At 38.3% G+C, this 27,152-nt stretch overlaps 1 protein-coding gene across 2 annotated transcripts in view; it reads left to right on the top strand.

Moving 5' to 3' along the window:
- MRPS27 (mitochondrial ribosomal protein S27) overlaps nucleotides 1–27,152 on the top strand; it is a 69,540-nt gene that overhangs the window by 40,769 nt on the left and 1,619 nt on the right. For both annotated transcript variants that reach the window (XM_039870174.1, XM_039870173.1), the window contains 6 exons: nucleotides 9,833–9,947; nucleotides 13,539–13,617; nucleotides 16,510–16,625; nucleotides 20,567–20,669; nucleotides 22,748–22,890; nucleotides 24,844–25,011. In XM_039870174.1, coding sequence (XP_039726108.1) covers nucleotides 9,833–9,947; nucleotides 13,539–13,617; nucleotides 16,510–16,625; nucleotides 20,567–20,669; nucleotides 22,748–22,890; nucleotides 24,844–25,011 — 724 coding nt within the window. The remainder of the gene's footprint in view (nucleotides 1–9,832; nucleotides 9,948–13,538; nucleotides 13,618–16,509; nucleotides 16,626–20,566; nucleotides 20,670–22,747; nucleotides 22,891–24,843; nucleotides 25,012–27,152) is intronic.

Raw genomic sequence — 27,152 nt, 5'->3', positions numbered from 1 at the left:
GTAGCAGCCTTGTACATGCAGAAAGCCGCCAGCCACTGTGGTTGAAATTCCACTTACTGTGTACCCGTAAAGGATGAGCTCCTACCCCTTCCAGCTCGCTGTAATTGTCCGGTGTATGAGCTAATGATGTTTAGGAATCTAGGAAAGCGGAGGTATTTTCATAGCTTGTTTCTCCCTCCTCTCCCACAAAGTGCAGCCATCATTGGACACATGATCAATGAATGGACCCAGCCCTTTTTAGGATGCAGAAGATGCTTTCCTGCGTCTGTGGCTCACAATGGCAACAATAGAGACTTCTGTAACGATATTTTGCCTCCCTGGTGTTCAGACGTCTTCAGTTAAGCCTGTCTGGACTCTATTTAACTGGTATCCATCAAAGCTTTATGTAAATATATAAATAAATAAAAGGGGGAGGGAGGGTGGGACCAGAGAGGAAAGACTGTATCTTTGCCAACGAGCTCTCCTTTCTCTATGACTCATACTTAGAAAAGCAGAGGGACTTTGAAAAGCTGCCTGCAGTCACAGTGATGCAGGCAGCTCTCCTGGCACTTTCCAACATTTAAATTTTTTTTCTCAGGCAATAAAAGATGTTTTTCAAATTGTTCGTGCCCTCCTTCTGAGCCAGCCTAAGAGCTTTTGTTTAGCTGTAGTGTGCTGGTTTTATGGAAAGTTTGTCGGCCAGAATAGATGAACCCAGCCCTTTGTATTTGGTATTTTACTAAAGAACTAGCTCTTCCCTGTTCAAAATTTGTAATTATTCTTTTTATGATTGTTATCATATTAAAAAGATTTGTCTCTGACCCTTAACCTTCCTATGGCATGAAGTTTATGTTTGGTCATTCTTAAGAAATTTTTTAGTATATTGTGTCTATTTGTACTATTTCAAACATTCAGGTTTTTTTTTTAAGTTTGGTTTTAGTATGGGGAGGTGGCTAGCTTGAGCTAAATAGAGTAGCTGTTTATTAAATGTAGTTCTCCTGATTTTTATCATTTGGCAGCACTAGAAAGAAAAGTCACCTTAATTTTCCTGCCTTCATTTACAAATAAGGGGTTTTTCTTTGTTTGTTTGTTTAAGTGGTAAATTAAAGCTTCCTGAAAACCAATTGGACTAACAAAAATAAATCTCAATTTTTAATTTCTTTTTCTTTTTAGCTACAAAAAGTGATTGTGTCCTCCTTTTATGGTTTCAGAAACTGGCAAGTAATTTCTTAGTATCCCTATAATCACCCCCATTTCACTCTCCCCTTTTTAAAGGATTCAACCATATCTGCTCTAGGAGTTGCCGGATAACAGGGGTTTTATACCAAAAATAAGTTATGGTTGTGAACTGTTTGGGTGATTATGACTGCTTAGCAATAATTTATTTAAGGAGTGAAAGAAAGTAGCAACATACAGAACAATTCCTGTTGTGTAAGAGTTACTTTGGATGGCTGACTTTTAGATATAAATTGAATACAATGAAGTATTCATTTGAGTAGAAGAAAATACTTTACTAATAGAAGGATCAAATGCTGATAATTTTATTTCCTATAAAACTTGATCTCTAATTAAACTTTGCTTTAGGAACTTTGAGTTAAACTTTAGTGGCTGTATTGCTTCATCTTGAAATTTTAAATACCAATTGCTACCCAAACTGGGTCAAATGATGTTCACCTGGTAGAGGAATGGAGTCCCAGCGGAAAAGAGTAGAATAAGCTGTCGGCTGACTGGTAGCTTGTTTATCTTTGTGTCTTTATTCACTTATTTGTATCACTTTTTTTCTGGTTTCATGGAAATGGGGAAATAACTGATGTTTTGAGGCTTATTATTCTTTAGAGTCATTGAACTGAAGAGCTGGAAGGAGTTTCAGGGGCCTGCTCTAGTCCAGAGTTTCAGTGTGTTTTGTTTGGCCCATAGAGTATATTTTCAAAAACAGTATAACTAGGCAGCCAGTTTGCGTGATCATAGTACAAGCAGCTTTGCACCTATTGTGTACATGATTCTTCAAGCATTTATTTTAACTGACTGGCCCCCGTAGACACTTGAGTTCATGATCCAGATAATCCTACCTCTTCATTTTACAGTTACAGGAACTGAAACCCTGGAGGACTGAGTGACTTTCCAAAGTCAAACAGCCAGTTCAGGATGATTCAGAACTATTTCACAACCTGAGTACTTTTCTCTGAATTCTTCTTCTAAGTTTAGAAAAGATATTATTTATTTATCTGTATATTAGAGACCTTTGTCCAACTGCAGAGATACTTTTTAGAGTCCTGTTACTAACTGTGCTTATCTTGGGTAAATCTACTCATCTCACTGGATACCAAGATTCCTCCTCATCTATAAAGTAAAGGAATTAGACTAGACAATTTCACATCACCCAGTACAAGGCTTGGTAAATAGTAACTTCTGAATAAATAGTTCAGTGAACAGTGGATAGTGAAAGTCCCTACCAGTCTGTTCTATTAGATAGCATAGAATTCTCTAATTCTATATAAACTTTTCTTCCTTCCCCTATCTTCAATGTACTTAATTAGATGGCTTTCAAGATCGCTTCCAATCTTGAGAAGAGTCAAAGTGTTTTGATTTAGAACTTGTTAGAGGAATTCTTTGAACCCGTGTACTCTGCCCTCATGCTTTTGTTTCACTCTCCTATCAGCTTGTCTGTTTCCCAAACTTATTGTACCGCAGAATCCATATATTCTTTTATATATAATGGGAAAGAGACAGCACGGGGAAGAAGCGAGGTGGTTTTCCAGAATGACCACATATTATTCCACATCCTCTGTAGTCTTTGATCTCCTCCTGCCTTGTACAAAAAAGGAAGCATTTCTCCTGGCTTTACCCATTTATAGGCAGGATGATACTTCAAAACCAAAAGTGGATTACTGTTTCACATATAAATAATACTCATGAATTTCAACATACATTGTTGGTATTTATACAGTCTTAGGACACAAAAAGGTAGAAAACTTGTCCTTGCCTTTTATTTGCTTAAAAGCTTAATAGGAGAATTAGTAGAATTACAGAAATAGAAAACATCTATGAAGTTGGGTTGTATAACTGGAAGTAAGTCCACTCTTACCTTTTGCTATAAACAGAATCCTTAGGGATTCAACTTTTCCATGAGTTAGAGAATCAGAACATTTGAAACACTGAGATGCTTTTCTTCTTTATCAAAGAAAAAAAAATCTGATTCTTAAGAAATCCAGATTAGTGCTGAGCTTCTCTTCCTTCCGAAATGCTCCTAAAGAAATCCATAATCACACACACAAACATAGAAATCTGCTCAACGCCAGCTTAGTTCTTCCCTGCCTTTATGCTGCTGTGCTTTGTCCCCCAGGCGGGCTTCTTTGCCTGCTCACTTCTTTTGTGGCAGACTTAATCCTGAAATTTCACTAAGCCTAGAGTACTCCAATAATTCTGATTTCTATACTTTTGTTTTCCTCCTTGTTTTTTCTGACCTTTCTTCTCAGAAGATTCAGATGCACAGCCTGCCAGTGATTGATTAATTAATATGTCATCTTCCTGTCTCAGTCACTGCGTTTACTACTCATGATTTTGCAGACATTTTATCTGAAGTTCCTAGCCAGAACTTCAGAAGACATCGGGAAAAGTGTGTGTTTTCTTAAAACTGGCTCGTTCATTGTGCATAGATTTCCTACTCAAAACCAGAAAAATTTCCTTTATCTCTGCCCAAACCAAGTAGTTTCCACAACTTTATGTACTTTTATAAATAGGACTGGTTCTAAAATCCAATTTTTCTCAACTTCCTGCTGTTCCTAGCTAAAGGCCCTCTCTCTCCCTTTAGCCTCACCTTGCCTTTGAGTGACTGTCCCTCAGGCATGAAGCTAACTTGTGTGTCCAGCTTTAAAGTGGCTGGAGTGGCCCCACCAGGTGCTTCTGGGTGCAGTTTTGCTAACAGGTCAGTTGTCGGCCACAAAAAACAGTGATTTTCTCCTTTTGGGCCATCTCAAAGAGGGCACCTCCGCAATCAGTGTAAATACTTTTTTCTTTTTCTATTCTGCCCACAAATAATCCTTCTCTATTATCCACATACATTACCTTTTGGAGGATGATAAAAATAGCATTACAGGCTTCAGACAAAGAACAATTGGCTTCATTCTGATGGACTCTTTACCTTTATATACCATTAAAGAAAGAGCAACAGAGCATAGAGTCAATCTATAGGTGCCTTTATTTCAGTATCAGAAAGGAGATGTCATCTTTAAGTCTGGAGTTAGAGGAAATTGGGTAGAATAGAGATCATCGTGCCTGGCACATACTTATTTCGTGAATAAGAAATATGTCTCCTAGATTGAGAGAGGTCAGTCTGGCAAAACAACAGCCAGGAGGTCAGAGAGAAGAGAAAGAGATAATAATTTGAGGACGTAACGTCCTACTTGGCATTGCTTTCTTTCTGTTCCATGAGTGGACATGGAAAATAGATTATTTCTCCTAGAGTAGTTTCTCATGTGTCATACCAGTATGTTTCCAGGTGAAATGCTAATGACCTCATTTTTAAGCCCTGGATCTGACAAATTTAGACTTTGAATCTGATAGCTAACAAACCCCTCTTATCCATCTTCACTTTTAAAAAATATGTTATTATGCTGCATTTATTTAGCACTTCACATTTGCAAAATTCTATGCCTATGTTATTCTTTATCAAAAATCCACTTACTTATCACCCTTTTTACAATGGCAAGTAGGGATGCCAGGAGGTCTAATGGCTGTGTGTAGGACTCAGAAAACAACTTGCAAACTGGGTTTAAATTTTTTCAAATTCTTTTTGGAAATTGGCAGAATATAAATTATAAACTAACACATAAAAATTGTGGTTTTATAACCTCATTTGCTTTTCCTCTGACAAAAGTAATAAATGTGGAACTAGAAAGGGACCTGAGGAGGTTATCTGTATAAAATTTCCTTAAATTGACCAGCAAACCCTGGAAATGTTGCCTACAAAGGAGGCATTAAGGAATTTTTAGGGATGACAGACTATTTTTATATCTAGATTGTGGCGGGAGTTACACAACTGGACACATTTGTCAAAACTCATAGACCTATACATTGAAAGTATGAATTTTATGGTTTGTACATTATATCTCTGTAAACCTCTCTTTTAAAGAAGAAAAAGGTATTAGAACTTGTTGAAAAAGACATTTTATCTGCAAACATGTACATGTAGGACATGTTTGTTGAAAGTTAAAATTCACTGAAGCTCCCCTATTTATAAGATTAATAATCAAGAATCTCAAGCAGGAAAGAGATTTTAATCTATTATTTTCTTATTATCAGTTCCTATATTAGAATCTGCCCCCCTTTTTAAACATTTAACAAAAAATATAATAATCATTTGAAAATTATTTCACCAAAATTTCATTTTATTCATGGTAGTTGGGGACAACTAATAATTGATGAAAGCAGAATTTCCTGCAGGATGCAAAAAAAAAGTTATCCTTTTAGAATGAGAAAGTGGATGGCCATGATTGAATCAGATTCTGGTTTAATCACAGGATAGCTTCTTTGGTTCTAATTCAGGAAAGCTCTCAAACCTTTTAATAATTACTCTATACACTTTGCTTCATTGATAAGATCCCCAGTCCACATTACTGGCTTTGGAGCCAGCTGTATTTTCTTCTTGGCATTCTTTCTTTCCTCCCTTGACCCGATCACCCATCTCCATGTCTGCCTAGCTGAGGACTGAGGTTTCCATCTGTAAAGCCTGTTGCCACAGGATACAGAATCCAAATTCACTAGGGAGGAGGGAAAGCTTCATGTGTGTTTGAGGATGGTGGCTCTCATAATCAGATAAACGTTGTGGAAAGCTTGCTCATTCATATGGAAGAGCCAGTGCTGCTGCTAAATGGTGGAGCAGATGAGCTCCAGGCTCTGGCATCTGTGCATTAGCCCTGCTCAGCCAGGAGCACTTTTGTTTGTGATACTGAAAGAGCTGCTGAACATTGCCACTTTCCCCTTCAACGGTAACTTTTACTTGAATCCCAAATAAAAGAAAGGCTATCCCACTTTTTTTTTTAATGAAATGATGAAATTGGTTACAAATAGGAAATCCCATGTGACTTTTGCACACAGTAAAGTACCTTCTACGTAGTCATGGTAAGTCTCTGGTGTTTTTCTTTTCACTCTTGACTTCTTTTATATAACTGCTCTTCCCTTCTCAGATATCTCTAAGGTATCAAAGACTTTTGCCCCGTTGTCAATTTTGCAGCCTGTGATTCTGCTCTCCTTCCTTACTTCCTGATGACATCAGTCTTGAAAGAGCTATTGCTCATTATAATCGTGCAGGTGAATGCCTTGGAGAATCCTGATAAATAGCCTGATTTTTGAGGAGAGGAAGCTTCTCAATTCCTGCCATTTGATTGGCCATGAGTTGGCTTCCCAAGCAAGTTCTGTCTTCACCTGGAATCTACACTTAGCACTGTGGACAGAGATCCCTTCAGCCCTGGGATACCAAGTTTTGGAACTAGAACCAGAGCTTGAGAGTATACTTCTTCATTCTCTCCTCTTTCTTGTGCCCCTCCATCCTTCAAGAAATACTCATATCTTTAGAATTATTGTAAGTTTACTTATATTTTATCATCTGGAAACTCAGAATGTCTCCCGACTTTATGACTGCAAGCATTGTTGGGGTTATTTGGGCCGCATTTGTTTATCTTTTCCGCACTCACACGGTTTGCCTAGCTCGGCAGTCTGCTGGCCTGGATAATAATAACGCTTCTGTTGAGGTGAGCAAACAGCTGATGGCATGGGGCACAGAGGGGACTCCTACAGTGGCCGCCTATAATCTGCCAGACCGATGGTCAGAGCAAGCGAGAACAAAAGGCAGTCTGTTTGCAGGCAAATTGGAAAATCAATGTGTTGGTTGTGTTCTTGTCTCTGCCTTTCTCCTGGCTGAAAGGGAGAATGCTGGTCCAGCAGTCCACAGAACCATTCCAGGCAAGTACCCTTTCTAGAGACTTACCTGCCTATCATATTATCCCTGGCATTTCTGAAAAGGACCCAACTTTATCTGTCTGAACTGTTTAAAAAGTCATTGACAGGAATTCTTTCCAAACTCACTGTCCAAAGTTAGACCCTGCTATCCCAATGTTTTGAGTTATTTATTTTAAATAGCTACTCCCATAAGTTATGTACTGATTTCTTTTTTAACACTGATTTCTGCTTGGCTGGTAAATGCAGGGATCGCATTTGGGGCCGCATATTTTGTAATACATGTGTGTTCCCTTCTTCTTCCTAAATTGATTTAATGTTGTCACTTAGTTGAAAATGTCCTGATCATGGTTGTGTATCTGGGTTATTAGGTGTTAGAGAGCAGAGGTCACACCAAGCAGTCCTAGTCCAGGATGGGAGAGGAAGTAGACCCATTAAAGACCCATTCGAGTCTGTTGACAAATCTCTCAAAGAGCTGCAGTGCAGAGATGCTTATATTAGTTGTGAAGGTCTTGAAATAAAGTGTGAGACAGAAAGGCTTTTTGAGAAAAAAAGACTTCTCTGTTTTATGTTGAAGTTAGCCTCAAACAGTTAAAAAGGCTTTAAAACAGATTTTAGTTTGAGCCTTGAAGATTTATAGCTAGGTCCTATCGATCTTTGTTATTCTTTCTTAAAGCCTGAAAATGGTTTACTGATCATGAGTAAGGAAAAAGGGTGTTTGGTTGGATATAGTCATGGTGCTCTTATTTTAAAGTCCATCAAAAAGAAAAGCCATAACCTTAGTGGTTACTGGAGATATCCTAAGATGGAAGATCAGATTTTAAATGAGGATCAGGTTTAAAATAATCTCGAGTAAAGGAGAAAATTGACATTTTTTATTTCATTTTGTTTGTTTTTTAAAGGAAAAACAGACTGAACCTAACAACCACTACTACCAAAACACCTATAAGTGCCCTTTGTGTCTTGAGCAGTGATTGTCCCACCTTGTGTTATTGTTAACCTTTGTTTGTATACTTTGTTTTCATCATGAGATTTTAAATGCCCCAAACAGAGAATTTACACTTTTTCTTACCACAGATGTTAACAAAATGATCGGTATATAATAGCATTTAATACATGTTTTGATTAAAGCTCTTATTTGCCGAAAACTTATTGTGGGCCACAAGTTGTGTCAGGCACTGAGGAATCAATGATGAGCAAGTCAGTTGCCACCCTTACTTGCTCAGGGAAGTTATAGACTAATGAAGAAGCATCACTATCAGGCAATAGGTCCGGTATGTCACTTGACTTTTTAAATTTAAAATATAAATTTAACTTTTATTGGCCATTACACGTTAAATCTCAGATTTTTCAGAGTAACAAGGAGGAGAACTCAAGTAACTTAACTGTTGATTTTAAAATCTGAGGTAAAGCATGAAATAACAAAAGATCTATTTTGTTGTATCTCTATGCAGAAGATCTCATTAGATTTAATATCTCAGGCACCTATACAGTCTAATGCCTTTCTATGAAAAGAGTGAAAGAGACATTTTCCAGCCAAATCTAAGATATTGGAAAGACTGGAGAGGGTTAGGTGACTCTAAATCCATAAAACATCTTCAGATCTTATTTTTGCCAAATCTCTAACCAGAGCACCAATAAATAGCCTAAATTAAATACTACTTCTCACTTGCTCTTTTTCTCAGCTTTTACTTTGGCAGAGAATCTGTTCAGCAGGAAACTGTCCCAGTAGCAGATGGCAGTAAATAACAAGGGTCGGATTGAATAATCGACCTTTGAAGAAACACTCGTATTAGCCTATAACCCCGACTCTCAAATATAGCACAAAATCCTTTCGCTCCAACTTTTTGTCTTGCCTTTTGTTTTTAAAAAACAGTTTGATTTTTTGTGGGGCCTAGAGATTGCATTGATCTGCTTCCCGAATGGTTAAAGAAAAAGTGAGGACTTCAGTTGACATGACATGATGTTTGAGGGTCCGTCCCAGTTGAAACAGATGAACAAAAATTAAAAGGACTGCAAAGCCCTTTATAGAACTTCTTGACGGCCCTGTCTCTGGTCCCTGTCTCTGCTGTCACTCAGTCTTGCGGCATGGACTCCCAAAAGCAAGGAGAAGTGTTACCAATGTGTGTGAACTCAAGGCAAGAGTCACATTCAGAATCCCTTTCCAACTTCCATTTCTTTGTGGGAATTCTGTCACCATATACGCCTCAGCTTAGACTGCTTAGGTCTTGTAAAACCATGTGGGGACCAGTAGCAAGCAAGAGGAGACAGACCGAAGAGCTAGAATGGAGCTATGAAGGCAGCTGTGGGATTTGGATCCTGAAGCCCTGGAGGACCTTAATGCTAAATTCTGCTCAATGTTTATTTTTTTCTTCTTTGTATTTTCCGTTGGTTCAGTGAAGAGTGTACCAATCTCTCCTAAGTGCCACAAGAAATATGTGTAACCCAAAGTTGATTTCCCTCTAGAGTTGCTATGCATTCTATTTGTCTTTTTTGCTACCTCTGATTTATTTTAAAATTCTAAGGTGTCAGCTTCAGCTTCACATCTTTCTTCTAATGAAACATGTATTCACATAACACCATGGTTAGTATTTTTCACAAATCATTTTTCACAAATCTCATATTTTTAAAAAAGATATTGGATTAGGGGATATTAAATAAGGAGTAAAAATTTTACAATAGTTTTGTTCGTTATTATTTTGCCTTCTCTTTCCCATTTCAGACTTTTATAGTTAATGAGTTTTATCCTCAAGTTTTCGACTGTTGACTTTTATAACTTTGGTCACATCAAATGCACATCTGTAAATATCAAAGAAAAGGACCTGCCAATGAAAGATATATTTTGGTATTGATATTTAAGAGTTGACATCAGTTTTCTCTCTTCCTATGCTTTATTTAGATTCCGACACAGCCCCAACTGCTGGTACCTGAGAGACTGGACTATCCACACCTGGATTAGGCAGTGTCTAAAATATGGTGCACAAGACAAAGCCTTATATACCCTTGTAAATAAGGTGAGTGCTTTCCTGGCATTTGCAGCTTGTTCTTCTGATTTTAGATGATATGGGGTTTGAACCTATTACAGTACAGCAAATATGGTACAAGAAATAACTTCTAAAAATTATTTACCCTCAGATATCCTTTTTAGAATGGAGCTGGATATAAATTAATCAGCACGTTAAAAAGTAAAACTTCCTGGAGCTGCTGCTTTTCCAAGCATAGTGACTTAGTCAGGTAAAAGCAAAGGTAGTCTAATCACAAGAACTCTGCACTGGTGGTCCTTTCATTCTTGATCTGTAAGCCTTGGATTGTTTGTCTGATTTCCTTTGGTGAATTTTAGGGAAAAAGACAAGACCATTTTGCTGGAATGTGCTCTTCATAGTATGCAGGCTATCTTACAAAGACGGTATTCTTAGGTTACTCAAAACATGTCTTCTGAATTCCCTGACTCCTCCCCTCGAGCAATGAAGTACAAAATAAGCAAAAGTTTAGAATGTTATTATTATGAGTCTCAAGCTACAACACTATTTTGACCCATAAAAAGACTTTAACAATATATTTATGAAAATGCATTATTTCTGTAGTGTCAATGGATCTCATATGATAAAACTCAAAAGGAAATAATTTCATTTTGGGGACTTTTTGCTCCCATGACTTGGGCCCAGTTTAACTTAATATACATTGCAGACAGTTTGTGTGTGAGAGACATTGCATTGTGTATGGCATTATCTATAAAAATGAGCAATCTCCTGTCAGGAAACTTATATTTAATAAAGCAGATAAGCAAGTTCACAGATAAATCTAATATGAGGCCCCAGGGGAAGGAATAGAGTAAATCCTGCTCTCATCAGTTCAGAGTTTAATGACACAGATTACACTCAAAAAAGAAGATTCTTTGAAAACAAAGCAAGGAGAGTCTAGAAAGGCAGAATAGTCTGTCTCATTTTCTGCTGCTCCTAGTCTTTTAGTAGAAAGAACACTGGACAAGAAGTCAAAAGACCCGGCCTATAATCTCTTAAATTCCACCAACTGCCTGCAACTTAAAGCAAATAATTCATCCTTCTAGGTCTTAGTTTTTTCAACTCTAAATCAAGTGAGTTGTACTAAGTCAGTGATTCCCAATCCTGGCTTCCCAGCAGAATCACACAAGAAGCTTTTAAAATTTATAGATGCTTTCTCTACCCCTAAGACTCTAGTTTAATGGATCTTCTTGGATCCCAGGCATTGGTATTTTTTTTAATTGGTTTAAAAAAAAATTTTTTTTAAGTAGACTTTATTTTCTAGAGCAGTTTTAGTATCACAGCAAAATTGAGAAGGTACAGAGATTTCCCATATGCTCCCTGTCCCCACCTATGCACAGCCTCCCCCATTATCAAGATCCACTGCAGAACGGTACATTTGTTGCAATTGAAGAACCAACAATGACCAACATAATCACCCAAAATCCATTCTTTACAGTAAGGTTCATTCTTGGTGTTGTATAGTCTATGGGTTTGGACAAATGCATAATGACATATATGTACTATTATAGTATCATATAGTGTAGTTTTACTGTGTTTAAAATTTTCTGTGCTCTGCCTATTCATCTCTCATTGGTATCTTTTTAAAGCTCCCAAGTTCATTCTGATTTGCAGCTGGGGTTGAAAATCACTGACCAGTTGATTTCTAAAGCTCCTACCAGCTTTAATGATTTATCATTCTAAAATATTTTGTTTTTACCATGCCTCTAGGGACTAATGCTGATTTAAATGACTGTTTTGAGAAATATAGACTCTGCCCATGAGCTCCAGCCTTTCAAACAATAGCTTCTAAACATTTGTTTCCATTTCAGCATACCTGAGCCATCCCATAGAGTAACAGTGACTCAACTCAGCAGTGATTCACATGGGTGGTTAGGCACATCAGAATCTCCCAACGGGATGGGTATAGTTTGAAAAAATTCCTCAGGTGTTTCTAGTGCTTAGTGGGGGAAGAATGGGGCAATGTGGGGGATAGGAGCGAATCCCACTGAAGTAAGAATTTAAAACAAAAAAATATATATATAACCACAATTTAGATCATTAGTAGTCAAACTTAACTGTGCTTGAAAGCCACATAGGATGTCCACTAAAACTTCAAGTTTTTGTGCCCCATTCTCAGAGATTCTGATTCTATAAGTCTGAGGCTTAAGACTCTACATTGTTAAAAACACTCCTAGAACATTCTGAGGCAGATGCTAAGGGATCCACATCTCGAGAAAACAGGATTCTCAACTATTCAGCTGTTTTGAACAGAACATTCTAGGAGCTTGATTAGTAATATTTTGTTGACATATTTCTTGGGTCTTTAAAAACCAGTCTAAGGAACAAGAGATAAAGAGTGATATCAAGGATGTGGTAAAAAAGGAAATACTTGTCTTCTATTGGTGGGAATGTAAATTAGTGCAGTTACTATGGGAAACAGTATGAGGATTCCTCAAGAAATTAAAAATAGAACTGTCATGATCCAGCAATCCCACTTCTCGGTACATATCCTAAGAAAATGAAATCACTATATCAGAGAGATATCTGCACCCCATGTTCATTGCGGCATTATTCACAATAGCTAAGAAATGGAAACAACTTGTCTATTGTTGAATGAACGGAAAAAGAAAATGTGGTAATAAGTATATACAATGGAATACCATTCGACTATAAAAAAGGAGATCCTGCCATTTGTGACAACTTGGATGAAACTTAGGGCATTATGATAAGGGAAATAAGTCAGTCAGAAAAACAAATACCCTACGATCTCACTTATATGTGGAATCTAAAAAAGCCAAACTCATAGAAACAGTGTAGAATGGTGGATGCCAGGGGTTGAGAGAAATGGGGAAATGTTGATCAAAGGATACAGACTTCCAGTTATAAGATGGATAAGTTCTGAGGATCTAATGTACAGTTTGGTGACAGTAGTTAACAATATTGTATTGTATTCTTGAGAGTTGCTGAGAAAATAGGTCTTAAATATTCTTATCACCACCACCACCACAGCAAAATGGTAATTATGTGCGGTGATAGGTATGTTAACTAACCTTACTGTAGTAATCATTTCTCAATCTAATGTATATTAACTCATCATGACGTACACCTTAATCTTACACAGCATTATATGCCAGTTATATTTTAGTAAAGTTGGGGGCAAAAATAGTCTTAAGGACTAGAAAATGCTACATCATGTGATAATGTGTTCTTTCCCATAGAAATCCATTTTTTGCATTGATATTTATACCTTATAAAAAGAACCTCTGAACCAGTGGATATGTGGGGGGTTTTGGTTTGGTGTGGTTTGTTTGGTTTTTGTTTTTGTTTTTGTTTTTTAAACTGTGATGAGGTGTTATAATTTTTATTTTTCACATATCAATGGTCTTACATCAGACACCCCCTCACAACTTTCTCACCCTGATTACCAAACCTCATCAGTCATAGCTTCTATTTCACTGTCACAGATGCTGTAAAACGATAGTCAAATATTTTAAAGCTAATGGTGGCAAGTTTTGTCCTGAATAATACATAGGCATATGTAATAAGTTGAGTTAAAATGGATATTTTTTTCTTATTTTCCTTTTATTTTCACTTTCATTATAGGTTCAATATGGAATTTTTCCAGATAACTTTACATTCAATTTACTGATGGATTATTTCATAAAGAAGGAAAATTACAAAGGTAAGAAACCAAACCCAGGTTCGTTTATACTGAGGCTTCAGCTCCCAAAGGAAGTAGATGTAGTCACTTTTCTTTTTTATTTCGTAATGATATCTCTTTACATCACTCTTTCAGTCAGGAATAGATTTGTAGTTGGTTTATACCATGCCACTTAGCCAGATAGGAAAATCATATCCAGATTTCTTTTACTCTGAGTTTCTCAAGTTTCTTTGTTCATATCTCTTTAAGCAAAGAACGATGAATTTAATTAAGGAATAAACCCTGCCTGAACTTCCATGGCTACTTAAGATTATAGTAATGCTGTTATTAGTTTGCCTTTTTTTTTCTCTCCATTTGTCAACTTTGTTTTATTTAAATTACGGTTGTTATATTATGTAAAATATAAAACTATAAAATCAATTGACTTTTCCTGGAAAAAACGGTGCATTCGTTATGAAGGAAAGTCATTTCCCCTCCCTAAGCTTTTGTTTCCTCATCTGTAACATCAATGGATCGGTGATCTCTGAGATCTCTTTACCCCCAAATTCTCTGATCCTGTGAAATTAATTTAAAGTGGCTCTTCAGCTGCAGTAAGGGAGGCCAAGAAAAGATGGGTATTGCAGCAGACTGCAGAGCAGTCAGGTGGGACCCTGCCAGTCTCCAGTGGATGGGGAATTCTAGTACAGCGTGCTTGTTCTTATAGCTATGCAGACAGTGAAGGAGAGAGGAGGCCTTGCCGTAGTGTAGACACACGCTGGCTTTCCCTTTCCTCCGTTTCATCCAGGCCTAGTACTGAGGAGCAGTGAGGGAGCCATTCCTGTGTTAATGTAGTTACTACCTCAGGAACACGGATGTGGGCTTGTGGTCACTTCTGCATTTATGTCATCTGCAATCTTGTCTTTGGTTCCATCCCCTTATCCCTGAACACCAGCACCCTTGGCCTTTTCCGTCGCATCAGTACTCAGTGATTAGGCTCGGGATTGGGCATTTGTGCCCTTAGTGTGGGCTCCTCTCTCCTTCTCTCCTCTGGATCTCTGCTCTGTCTTCTCTCTCATGAGACTCGCAGTTGCCCACTACCAGAGGGTATTCGCTGCATATTATTTTTTGAAATGTTAATTATCCCTTGTTGTCCATTTCTTGCTCAGTTTTAAGCATGCATTTCCTGAATTCAACTAAAAAATAATTAGCTTTTACATAATCTAATTTTCATAATCTAGTCTCTGAACATCAGATTTAAGAATCTATATTACCGTATCGTTGGAAAATTATGTAGGAGTGGTTTTCTCCCTTCACTTTCTTTAAAAGGTATGTTGGGAGGATTGAGGGAGGTTTTTGTTGTTGTTGTTGTTGCTAAATACAGAATAAATAATATTGAGGATTTTTAAAAATAAAATTTTGATAAAGACATTTATGGCAAAAACAGAAAATAATATACTTATTATTAGGATAGGAAATATCAAAGTATGTAAATGATTATGAAAGAAAAGTAAATTAATTATCCACTCCAATCTAATTTTACTTCCCAAGCTGACTGAAATGTAGAATATAAATAAAAGATAAAATCGGTTTGATTTATTTTTCATAAAGAATTTATTTTTCATAAACTATGACCTGCGTTCATGTGTGAATAATTGTTAAAACTAAGTTAAAACTAAACAATTATTAAAACTAAACAATTGTTAAAACTAAATCTAGTTTTTTTTAAACTAGATTTTTAGATTTAATTGTGTTCTTTTAAAATATCGGTTTGTTTGTTTTTTTTAAATCTGTTCCAGATCCTTATTTTGCTCCTGATTGACTAGATGACTTACTGGTCTGCCTGTCCATCTCACTTTCCCCATTTGTGAAAAGAATATAGAAATTCTTGCCTGTGGCCTATTTCAGAACCATGACAACATGTACAAAACCAGCTGGCTGGGAACAGCTGCAAATCAGTGCTAACTCTTGTAATTATGAGTGTATGCAAAAATTGGTTAACAGAATAACTCAATCAGTAGTTAGAAATATTTGTTGTGCCTATTATGTGCAGGCACTGCATTTTAAACTAATATTAACATTCTCTAATTTAACAACAAACATTAAGAGAAGGAAATTGTTTGAACTTGATTTTCATGGCTTCCATCTATGTTGTGGAATACCAAGTGAAAATAAACATTGCTCAGGGTCTGATCTACTATGACCTGCGTTCATGTGGAAACAAATGTGTTGTATATTACACTCAGGGGCTGTAATTTATGAATATGCATTTTCCCTTCCCTTCGTTCAAGTCTTTTAAACTGAGCTTGATTGTCCTTTTTATAGTCATCAGTTTTCTGTCTTTGAAGTAATACCTGGGATTTAGGATTGCCTCTAGCATTTGTCTTTTTTTACCCTAAGAGGGAGAAGGTACCAGAACACAAAATGGGGCAGTAAGCCCAACCCCTGCTCTGCTTGTCAGGATGACCTGGAAAATACATTTGCTTCCTTTCTGTATGCCTTCATCTCTTCTAGCTGATGGGCATGAAGCTTTAAATTTGCTTCTCAATTTATGAGGCATTTTCGTATGTATTATCTTGTTGGACTGTCCACCAATCTTTTGGAATAGTTAAGACAAATGGTATTTTATCATTGTGAAGATGACACTAGGATAAATTAAGTGGTTTATTCAATGTCCTTGAGGACAATGGTGCAATGGAACCTGATTTAATACATACTGATATGTATAATAGAAGCTCAAGGTTTGGGAAACAGCTAGTTTGTGGAAGAACTAAGAACTGATCCTAGTTCTTTACTTCTTAATTCTCTGTTTTTTACTTCTTAATTCTGCTTATTTTTCTATTAGATCCTCGTTTTTAAGAGTGTTTATAGTTAAATGCAGATTTGGTGATGTTACCTGCAGCTAATTTCCCCTTGTTCTTACTTTGATCTTGCCAGATGCTTTGTCTGTGGTTTTTGAGGTCATGAAGCAAGAAGACTTTGAAGTAACTTCCACCCAACTTCTCTCCCTCTATGTTTTATACCATTGCCTGGCAAAGAAGACAGACTTCAGTGTAAGTGATCTACCTTAAACAGTACCGAGAGTCTTAGGTAAAGCAAGTAGTGGCTGCTCAGTAGGGAGGAGGTGGCCAGACGAAACCCTGGCTCGCAGAATCTAGAAAAAGCCATCTGATGTGCAGCCCTGTGGCTATATACAACCAGGAATGAGTGTTCATTCTGCACATTGTAGTTACTGGTTTCTAACAAAGTGGAACTGGATGTTTGTCCACTCAAGAGAATCTCAAGTGAAGTCCTTATGCACATTTTGAAACCTGAGCTAGGCTGAATGTGCCTCATACGTTCAGAAATGGGTAACTGACACTCAGAGCTGGACATGGCATATCAAAAAGCAGCAATGAGCCACCTGACCCTGACTCAGGTATTAAATACCCATTATTTAATTTACAGCAGTATTTCTCTGAGGTTACCCTGGGTCAATCCTGAATACCAAGTTTTAGTTTTATCCCTTAGGTTAAGTATTTAGTCATTATTCATTGCTATCCAAAGGATAACAACATTGATAACAAAACTGATATTTAAACAGCTATTACATTATACCAGGCTGTGTTCTTGGTGTTTTAAACTTATTTATGCTTTTAATCCTCACAACTCTATGCAGATGAGAAGATCGGGGCACAGAAATGTCAGTTGGTAGCATGAAGCCACCTCATAAAACCAGAAAGTCTGTCCTTAACCCATATATAACATCAAAAAAGTCCTACTTTGGGTAGGAACAGAAAAGGTCATCTAGTCCAGCCTGCATTCTAAAGAATTTATGGTGTGTTTTGCTTTTCTAAGTTGAATGTCATAGCCTACAGCATATGCCACATTCATTAGTTGATTAAATATATATTGAGCACCTTTGACATTCCATACATTGCTAGTGCTAGTTATACAATGGTGAGCAAGTATTTCCTGTTTACAATCTAAGAAGTATAGGCATTTAAAAACAACAAAACAAACACACATAAAATTATGGCTACAATGTGCACTACAAAGATTTCTATAAAAACCCTATATGGTGAAGAATTCTAATTTGTATTTTAAACTTAGATAGGTTAGGAAAGGCTTCCCTAAGGAAATATTTCCTGGGTTAATATTTGAAGATAGAATAGGAAATAACTTGCTGAAGAGGGGAAGAAAGCCAAAAAGAAGAAATAATATATGCAAAAGCCCTATAGCAGAAAGGACATGATGAGCTGAAAGGGGCTGGGAGAAGATAGGAAGATAATCAATGTAGCTGCAATAGAGAGAATGGCAGGGAGGACATGGGGTGAGACAGGGTTGAAGATAATGTCGCTCACACTAAGCCATATTGTCTTCATCCTAAAAATACTGAGAAGCCATTGAAAAGTTTTAAACAGTCGGGGGTAATATGATCAGATTTGTGTTTTAAAAGATGCCTCTGGCTGTAATGTGCCTAAGAGATTGAAGCATGGCGGGGATGGCTGTTGTCAGAGCACCTAGGAGGTGATTATGGTTGTCTGAGCAGAAGGTAATGGTAGCTTGGGGAGCAGAATGTGGTGGAGGAGTTGAGAGTAGCTGATGGACAAATTTGGGAGGTAAATAACATGATGAGGAACTAGATGTGAAGGCAGGAATGTAGGGGTCAAATTTTATCTCCTCAGTTTCTGGTTTGTGTATCTGGACGGAAGAGTCGCCGTGTGTTTGCAAAGGGAACTCTAGAAAAAGACTGGTTTCTATGATGAAAATCATTAATTTGGCTGTGAATGTGTTACATTTTGACGTATCTTTGAGACAGTCAAGAGATTTCTAAGGGAAATTGGGACCTTAATGGAAAAATCTAGATTGGAGATGTAATTTATACATCCGTATATAAATGTCTGCAAATGAGCCACAGAACAAAAAGGAAAATCAGGAATGTGTGGACCACTAAAACCATGGGGAGAGAGTGATCTACAATATAGAATGTTTCTGAGTAAGATGAGGACTTTTAAAAATTTCGTTGAATTTGGTGGCATGAAGGTACTAAACTGTAACCTTTGTTTCCATGATTGATTAGGAAACAAAATAGAAGTGGATTATAGAATGAGTTGGAAATGCGGGAAGGAGACAGCAAGTGTAGGCAAGTGTTTTGAGATGTCTAACTGTGAAGGGGAGTGGAGTATGGGGAAGAGGGGAAGTGAGGGTCTGCTTTGTATTGATGGAAGAACTAGAAGTATAAAATAGAAAAACCTTGACATTCATTGATGAGATAGCACTTGACTGAGTCTGTAGTAGTACGCACTACAGAAGCTAACAGCTTGGAAGAGACCTAATACTTTAGCAATGTTTGCATTACTCTCAGACAGTCTTCAAAAAAACCTCTAAGACACTAAATTATTTTTGTTGTTTTATTTTCATTCATCTTTTTAAAAGTCCTTTTGGAATCATCACCAATCTAATCACCATTACTACCCTGCTCAATTCTTAGCACAGCAAGAATACTGCTTATTTGGCTTTTAGCCTCTGTTGCATTCTGATACTGTAACAGCGGTCACAACCTTTTTGGCACCAGGGACCAGTGCTCCTATGAGAATCTAAAGCCTGATGATCTGAGGTGGAGCTGAGGCCGTGATGCTAGCGCTGGGGAGCAACTGCAAATGCAGTACAGATGCAGCTTCACTTGCTTGCCCGCAACTCACCTGCTGTGCGGCCCAGTTCCTAACAGGCCACTGACTGGTATCAGTCCGTAGCCTGGGGGTTGGGGACCCCTGCTATAAATCATTTTTTCCCCTAAAGAATATAAAAAATGTTTTTAAGGCTCCTTATTTATTATTCACCGGACCCGTTTTTATGCAATTTATGTGGGGGAAAATCAAACCTTAGAGTGACTGGCTTTTGAAAGTGAAATGACCTGGTCCTTAATTACCAACAATTTTACTTATCTGTGCTGCAGAAGTCCCTGGGTAGGTTTTGTTTTCTCCCAAGGTCTTTGCTTTTTTCAGACCTTAGGAAATCACACTTTCATTGCAGAAAAGCCATTCCCAGTAAAAAGGTTTGGGCTCTCATTAACACCTGGGGAGCCTCACTTCCACCTGGCTGCATTTGCAGCCTGCTGTCTCCTCCATTCTCTGCCTCCCTGACCCCTGAGTGCAGAGACCAGTGCAGGGCAACCTGAGCCTGTGTTCTGTATTTCTGAGTCAGAGCCAGGGCCCAGGCCCATGGGGACTCATATGGCACCAGGAAGATCACAGTTCTCGTGTCTGGGGAGTTGCCAAGGCTTCCTCTGGCCCTGCTTTCCCGGAGATGCCCTTGTCACTGCTGCTGCTGCTGCTGTTCTGCAGCAGGCTTAACAATGCTTGTGTTTTTGCCCCTTTTTTCTCGTGTCTCAAAAGGCTCTGGTTTTATCGAAGTGTAATTTTGCACCCCGGGTTAAAATGATCACTAAGTGTTTCTGATTGCCTAATTTATTTCTGAGGGGCACAAATCTATCTAAAAGCAATGTAATAGTTGTGTTTATTATAACTCTGTGAAGTAGAAGTCCTATCATTGCCAAATTATTATAATTCTAAAGCTTGCTCCATCATGTCATGTCCATGTGAATGAATATGGGACTGATAGAATGTTAAATCTTTATTGATTGTCTCAAGACAGTATTTGTCCAGAGTGTACTTTATTTCTATTTTGTTTTGCTTCTCTGGTTGTAAAAAGAGCTCTTATTCATTGCCCCAAATTTGGAAAGTTATAAAAAGTACAAAGAAGAAAACAAAAATTAATTTTACTATCCAGAAATCTGTTGACATATTACGTATTTCTTTTCTGTATTTTTCATTAAACATAAGTACCTTTCACTTAAAATATTGGGATTATAATGTACCTATAGTTTCATTATTTTGCTCTTTTACCTTAGTGTTATATAATATGTTCTTTTCTTCCATGTCGTTAAAAATTACATTTTCGCATGCAGTATTCATTGCTTGGCTAGACTGTGATCTGGTATATTCTGTTGCAGTGGGAAGAGGAGAGGAACTTTGGTGCATCCTTGTTACTCCTGGGCCTAAAGCAAAAGAACCCAGTAGGGTGGAGTTCCCAGTTGTATGGCTGTGCACTTCTAGGTAAGCTAAGTGATCCTTCCAGATACCATTCTTCATAGGTAGAATCAATGCATTCTTCTACTTCATCATAGAATTATCATTTGATTTAAATTTTCTAGTGAAATTCCTATACAGTTTTCATTTTTAGGCTCAAAAAAATAGACTTTGATAGCCTTACATTTCCAACATGAGAGAATAAGAGGGTTCTAAAACCTGTCACTGTTGGCAAGGTGAGAACTGGTGCTGGTGGCCATGGATTATATTTAGTGGTAATCAGTGTGAGAAAGGGATAGAGAAAGGAAAGTTCTGGCCCTCTTTTGGGAGAACCAGCCAGTAGTCTTTCTCAGTATTAACAAAGATCTTTCTCTTTAGATCTAAAGTTTAGGAATTAAGAAATTAAGAGTTAGGGTTGAAGTCCTGTCTTTGGTATTGTTTTCAGGTGAGGGAAGAGAAACTCAGAGCACAACTAGTAGCACTTTGGGAAAGCAGAGGGTGACTCATTGGTACACTGTGATTGTGCCAGGCAAGAGAGAGACGGCAGCTTTACTTTAGTGACCCGACTGCATTGAAATCTGACAGGTCAGGAGGACGAAGGCCTCAAGGAATGGCCTCAGAACCTGGGCTGTGCAGAATCTGGGCAGATAACTTTCAACATTAAAGGTGCCTTGTTTTACAGAAATTTATTAAAAGCATATTATTTCATTACTCTTTCATCCTCTCTCTTAAGTGATAGGCATTTGGGAAAGCACCTTCTCTTGATTATATGTTGCTTCTGCTTACCTTCATTTTCTGAAACTCATCAAAGTTATAGCAGTTTGGCTGCTTTTAAGGTTGATCTTCACCAACAAGATGGAGTGTGGCATTCTCAGATGCTGATTCTGACATAAACTGACTCAGGAATTTCAGAGTTTATCAGACCGGCTATCAGATATCAGAAAGAATTTACCACTTTTTTTACAAAAATCATTTTCCTCTTTTTTGCCATCTACTTTTCCTATTGATCTTCATGTTTTTGCCTTCAGATTAGCATTTAAGACTATTATACTGCAGGAATTATTCATGAAGTTGTCAGGGCTAAGACAATGTACTTTGCTATTGTTGTTTCTGAGTGGAGGCCCGTTGCTTTGGGACTGGCAGCCATCAGATCAGAAGCTCTTTGCTCTCATTGTGTCATGCGCTGTGCAGCTTCACTCAACCCAGATGGAAGCAGCTTCCCAGAATGTGACTGCAGTCTAGCCCCAAGCATCTTAAAGCTCTAAAATTAGCTGTCACCTGATAAGCTTTGTCTATTTATGTCCTCCTACAGCTTTCCCAAATCCTTTCCAGGAAAGATAAGTGAAGGTAGATTTAAGACCTCGCAGCTCAAGGTGACTTTGGTCATTAGTGCAGAGAGGGCTTCTGTTCCACAGAAGTGCAGAGACAACCCAGCCTCTCTCTCTCTACCGAAGACTGTGTTATCTGGTATTCATATCCTGAGCTCCAGTGATGATGGTTTGAGGTAGCAAGAGAAGCATTCATGGCCTGAGATCCAAAGGGATGATGAAAACTTTATTTAAGTGTTGATGAAGTTCAAATAAAGGAACGGAGCAAAATGAGAATTTTTTTCATAAGGACAGTCGAAAAATGTCAAATGTTTCCTGGCAGGGAATGTTGCAGATATTGACAAGATTTTCACTGTAGGGAAGTTACAGAATTTCTTTTTCCGAGGAAGATTTTGTTCTTAAAACAAAAATATATTTCAGTTTCTTGACTCATAAGAGTAGCTCCACTTAGAGTCAAATATCAACCTCTCTAAATTTCCTCAGCCCTGTGATTCAGACATTCCCATGATAACCTCCATCAGCCCAAATGAAAAAGAAGAAATACAGATTCATAAAATTTTATATTCAAAAACATATACAGTGAAATTTACCACATTCTGCATCATCTATCTGAAATATCACCAGGTTGCTGGATAGGGTGAGGCTCTTGGTACAGATTTGAAATTTTCTTTGTCTCTAGAGCTGCCAGGTGAATGTTCACTTGTTCCTTCAAGTCTTCAGTCTCAGACATGGTGGAAGGCTTGGCTGAGCTTTCTTTATTATTTCTTTTGGCTACAGGGAAGGTGGAATTGCAGCAAGGACTGCGCGCTGTGTACCATAACATGCCCCTGCTGTGGCAACCAGGCTACCTTGACAGAGCCCTTCAAGTGATGGAGAAGGTAGCCTCCTCCCCAGAAGATGGAAAGCTGTGTAAAGAAGCGGTATGTTCCTTGGCCCTTACTCACTGGGATTGAGCCACCTCTTGGTCCTCATAAGTCAAGCTTTGAATTTGTTTTCATTGTCTTACCCCTCCCCCTACTTTCTTTATTTCTGTAGAATCATGTATTTATCCAGTTGAAAAGTGAAAATCCACAGTCTCAATGTTCCTGACAAAAAGCTCTAGAAAATAAGATTAATATTGATTTTATACCTCACCATGTAGTAGGAAAACTACTCCCCTCCCCTGAAATTCAAATTGAGTTCAATAAAATACTGCCTACTCCACTGCCCCCTCCCCAATAAAATCTTTGTGGCAGCTCAGGAGAGATTAAGATTTCGTTTAAAATTTTTGGCCGTTCTGTACCTTTGTAGTCCTGGGAGACTACATGGCAATTTTTTCTCCCATAAAATCCCTCAAGAAATGAACCTGGAGACTAGAGATGGCACAGTCTTCCTTTCTTTCCATTAAAGCGCTCCGTGGTGAATGCATGGTGCTGAGGCGACCTAAATCAGATGTTCCTTTCAGAGTTCTAAGGAGGTCACTCTGCCTGGACTAGGAAGCTGTTCTGCCACCAAAGCTCATCTCTCCTAGTCATCTAGGACTCTTGACACTGTGACGTTCCTAGACTTAGCTCAGGCTATAGGAAACGTAGCATCTTAGAGCCCAAAGGGAGCCACATTGTCCACTTCTGTCCAAGCAGCTTGTGTAGTCAGAGTGTGACCTAGAAGGACTTTGGTTGTTTTATGACCAGGGTGCAAAAGTTAACTTTGAGCTGCTTATTTGTTTTGTCTTGACCCTGATCACTAGGAACCCTTGGCTTTCATTTCAGTCATGAGATGGGACAAGTCTGGTGCTGGCTCCTCATACTAATGTCTAGTGAATCATTATGTTTTTTGCCAGGTGTTTATACCAAACAAAGCAAACACATTTCTAAATATATTTTCAGTTAACAGTGCTATAGTCAGTGCTAGTGATTTAAAACACAAAATTATGCATAAATTCTTTGCCGAGGATATATTCTTTCCAATCTGAGCTAGATTTGCATTCCTTGTGTTTTGACTTAATAGGAATGTGATTCAGATGTCAGCAAGAATGGGATATGTGTCAGCTTTGGGTATAATGTATTAGTGGCATTAAAAGGCTTTGGAGTGTTTTTTGGATTTTTGTTCTGATGTGACATGGATGGAATTAATCGATGTCCAAGCAGGAGTTAATGCTGGCCTTGAGATGGTTTCTGTCCTATTTCTGATGGTTAGGCCCTCTGTGGGCCAAGGGAAGTGTGCCCCAAAGTGAAGTGGTGAGGGGGAGGGGTCAAAACAAAAAGAAACTCTCTCTTTTATAATTTACTTACTTTCTTAGTCATAGACATCACCTCGTTAAAATGAATTTCACGTATGCCTGCCTTTCTGGCCTTTGCCAGCAGTTTATGTGGATTGCGCCGATCCCTAATTTACAGATAACCCGTGAGCTAAAATCTTTCTCAGAAGGAGGCCCTCACCTGGATTCAGCAGCTGCACTGTGCATTCGCTATGGCCCTTTGCTGATTGTGGTCTGCGCTGGTTTTTCTTTCCCTTTCTCCCACTTCCAAGCTGATTGAGGAAGAAAGACATGGAAGGGGAGTGGGTTCTTTCCCATCCATTGAGCATAATTCTTATATTCCTACCTAGTTGATTAAAAGTAAAATGAAATGCCATTGTGCTGATTCATATACAAATAATTCTGAGCTTGCTCATCTGTACCATTTGTTTTGTACTAAGTTTTCCGTGCCTATGACAGGGTGTTTTTAATGTAAAACCATATAACCATGTTTACGTCCTATAATTTTGTAAGAGAACGCTTTTCACCATTTTTTAGATCCCAGTTTTTTCTTACTTTCCCTTCTCCAGCTTCTCTTCACTGTGTGCTCTCAGGGCCACTGGCTGATTAGTCCCCTGCCCCTCTTTCTGCTCCACAGCTTGATGTGCTAGACAGAGCACTGAAGACTCTGACTGTTCCGGCCCATGGGTCTCCAGAGGAACAGCCCCAAGAAGGGGAAGACAGCCAGCGGTCAGAACTGGTGGAGCAGTTGGACATGGAGGAAACTGAACAGTCCAAGCTTCCCCGATACCTGGAACGATTTAAGGTGAGAAACAGCAGAATTGAGTCCCTCTCAGCTGCTAAACATGCCTCTCTTTCATGCCATGGCGATGGACAGGCAATCCTTTCATGCATCAATGTCACACACAGAGGCATTAAAAACTGACATCAAAAATTACATTTTTATTGCTTCACACGGGAAGTGGCCTTAAAAGAAACAAATGGAATTTTTATGCTCCTTTTTGTACTTGAGCTAATGGGTCACAGTGTTGTTCCCTAAGGCAGCATGTCATTACCCCCTCATCCCTGTCATGTGCCTGATGGATGGGTAATAGCTTGCTTCCTCATAGCAATCACCTGACTCCAACCCCGGGTGGAAATCTGGTCATTTCTTCGTATTGCACTAAACATGCTTGATAATCCAGAAACGCAGGTAGAAATTGCAAAGCCACATTTAGGTATAGAGGTAAGATTCAGGCATCTTCCTTTGCTCATCTCTGGCGGCTTTGTGTTGTGCACTACGGCCCTGAGAAATGCTCTCTTGTACTACACGGAAGATGTAAACAAGTTTCCACCGCTGCTTTTCAGAGCAGCCCTGACCACGCAAGCTACCTTGGTAGCTTTCAACTGTACATCCCAAAATGCTCCGTGATCAGTCAGGGAAGAAGAGCCTTGTTCAAAGTTTAAACCCTTGACCTCTTTCTTGCTTTGTTCCTCATCTATTTTGTGGAAAAATAAAACAAAACAAAACAAAAACCATGCTGCCTGAAGGAGAATTTTTCTTATGAAGCAGAAAATGTTTTCATCTATGCCAGCTGACCTATTATATCACTTTGGAACAGAGAGATGTAAATTTTGCCAGATTATTACATTTAAATCTTTTCAGTAATTATATTGAACCAGCTATGGGAAACCTATTTCCCTATGTTTTAATTTAAGGAGGATTCTATTGTACTTTTAGCAGCTGTTTCTCTCAGTATTTCTGTAAGGTCATCGGTCAACTTCCTTCTTTAATAATTTGAAAACTGTGAAAAGTTAATTGATGTTCCCAAGGTACACAGAGAATTAGCAGTAGAGCTAGGTTAAGAATTTACATACCTGTTCTTTCCTCTTAACTTTGCCTAATCTTGCAGACTTAGAAAGGCTAAAACACAAAAAAATTGACTTAGCCCCATAGATTATCATTTACCTATTCATATTGGCCAAGTCTGTCCTACTACTCTTAAAAATTACCTCTCTCTTATTTCTTATATATTTAATCTCAGGGAATAGAAATCTGTGCCTGCATTAAATTCTCAGCCCTCTTCCACAAATGCAGGTTTTTGAAAATCAAAAAAAAACAAAACAAAAAAAAGACGAGACAAATATTTATTGACTGCAACCTATGTGTCAGGCACCACTGCATTTCATTTATCCTCACCATAACTCTGGGTGGTAGATACTGCTCGTCCCATGTTACACGACACCAAGGCTAAGAGAAACCAGCCCACAGACTTTGGATTTGAACAAAAGTTTTCTGACTTGAGTCCTTAGAAGTTTTCTGAGTTGAGTCCTTATTCTGATGTCCCAAGTTGTCTCCTTGGCTTCAAATCACATGGAATTAATTTTCATTTTACATTTCCTTTTCTTTCCACTGCCTGATTTTTATTAGTCTCAGGTAATTTGTTTGGGGCCCATCACATTAGACCTCCGGCTGCTCCTTAAAGCCCATGGACCTGCCTACCTTCTTCCTACCTCCTTTTACCCCTTTCCTCCCTCACCCCCTCCCCAATCGGACAGGCCTTGTCAGCTATGCCAGTGAATTGCATTTGTTTGTGGAACATGGGGATGTGTGGTATAAGCTATAGCTGGGGCCATAAGTGGCTCTCTCTGATGATCTACATCTTGAAGCACTTAAGTAGATTAGTGTTTTTAGTGCTTTACTTCTCCAGAAATACAATACAGAACAAACCAAGCTGCCATTTCAGATGGAGCTGTAAGCAGTCAGTATGCAAGGCTGACCTTCAGTGAGCACAGCAGGTGGAAGCTTAGAATAGTGCAAGCACTCATGGGAGCTGTTTAGCATGCCATTAGTAAGAAATCCTTGAAATGATTTCCATCTGTTGAAAGGAACACACGTTAGGCAAACATTTATCTCAGTTATTCTGAAGGAAAAGATATGGATGGACTTCCTCCAATTTATCAGCT

Source organism: Pteropus medius, unplaced genomic scaffold (genome assembly GCF_902729225.1).
Source record: "Pteropus medius unplaced genomic scaffold, Ma_sr-lr_union100, whole genome shotgun sequence".
Taxonomy (NCBI): domain Eukaryota; kingdom Metazoa; phylum Chordata; class Mammalia; order Chiroptera; family Pteropodidae; genus Pteropus; species Pteropus medius.
This window is presented reverse-complemented; position numbering and strand designations above follow the sequence as displayed.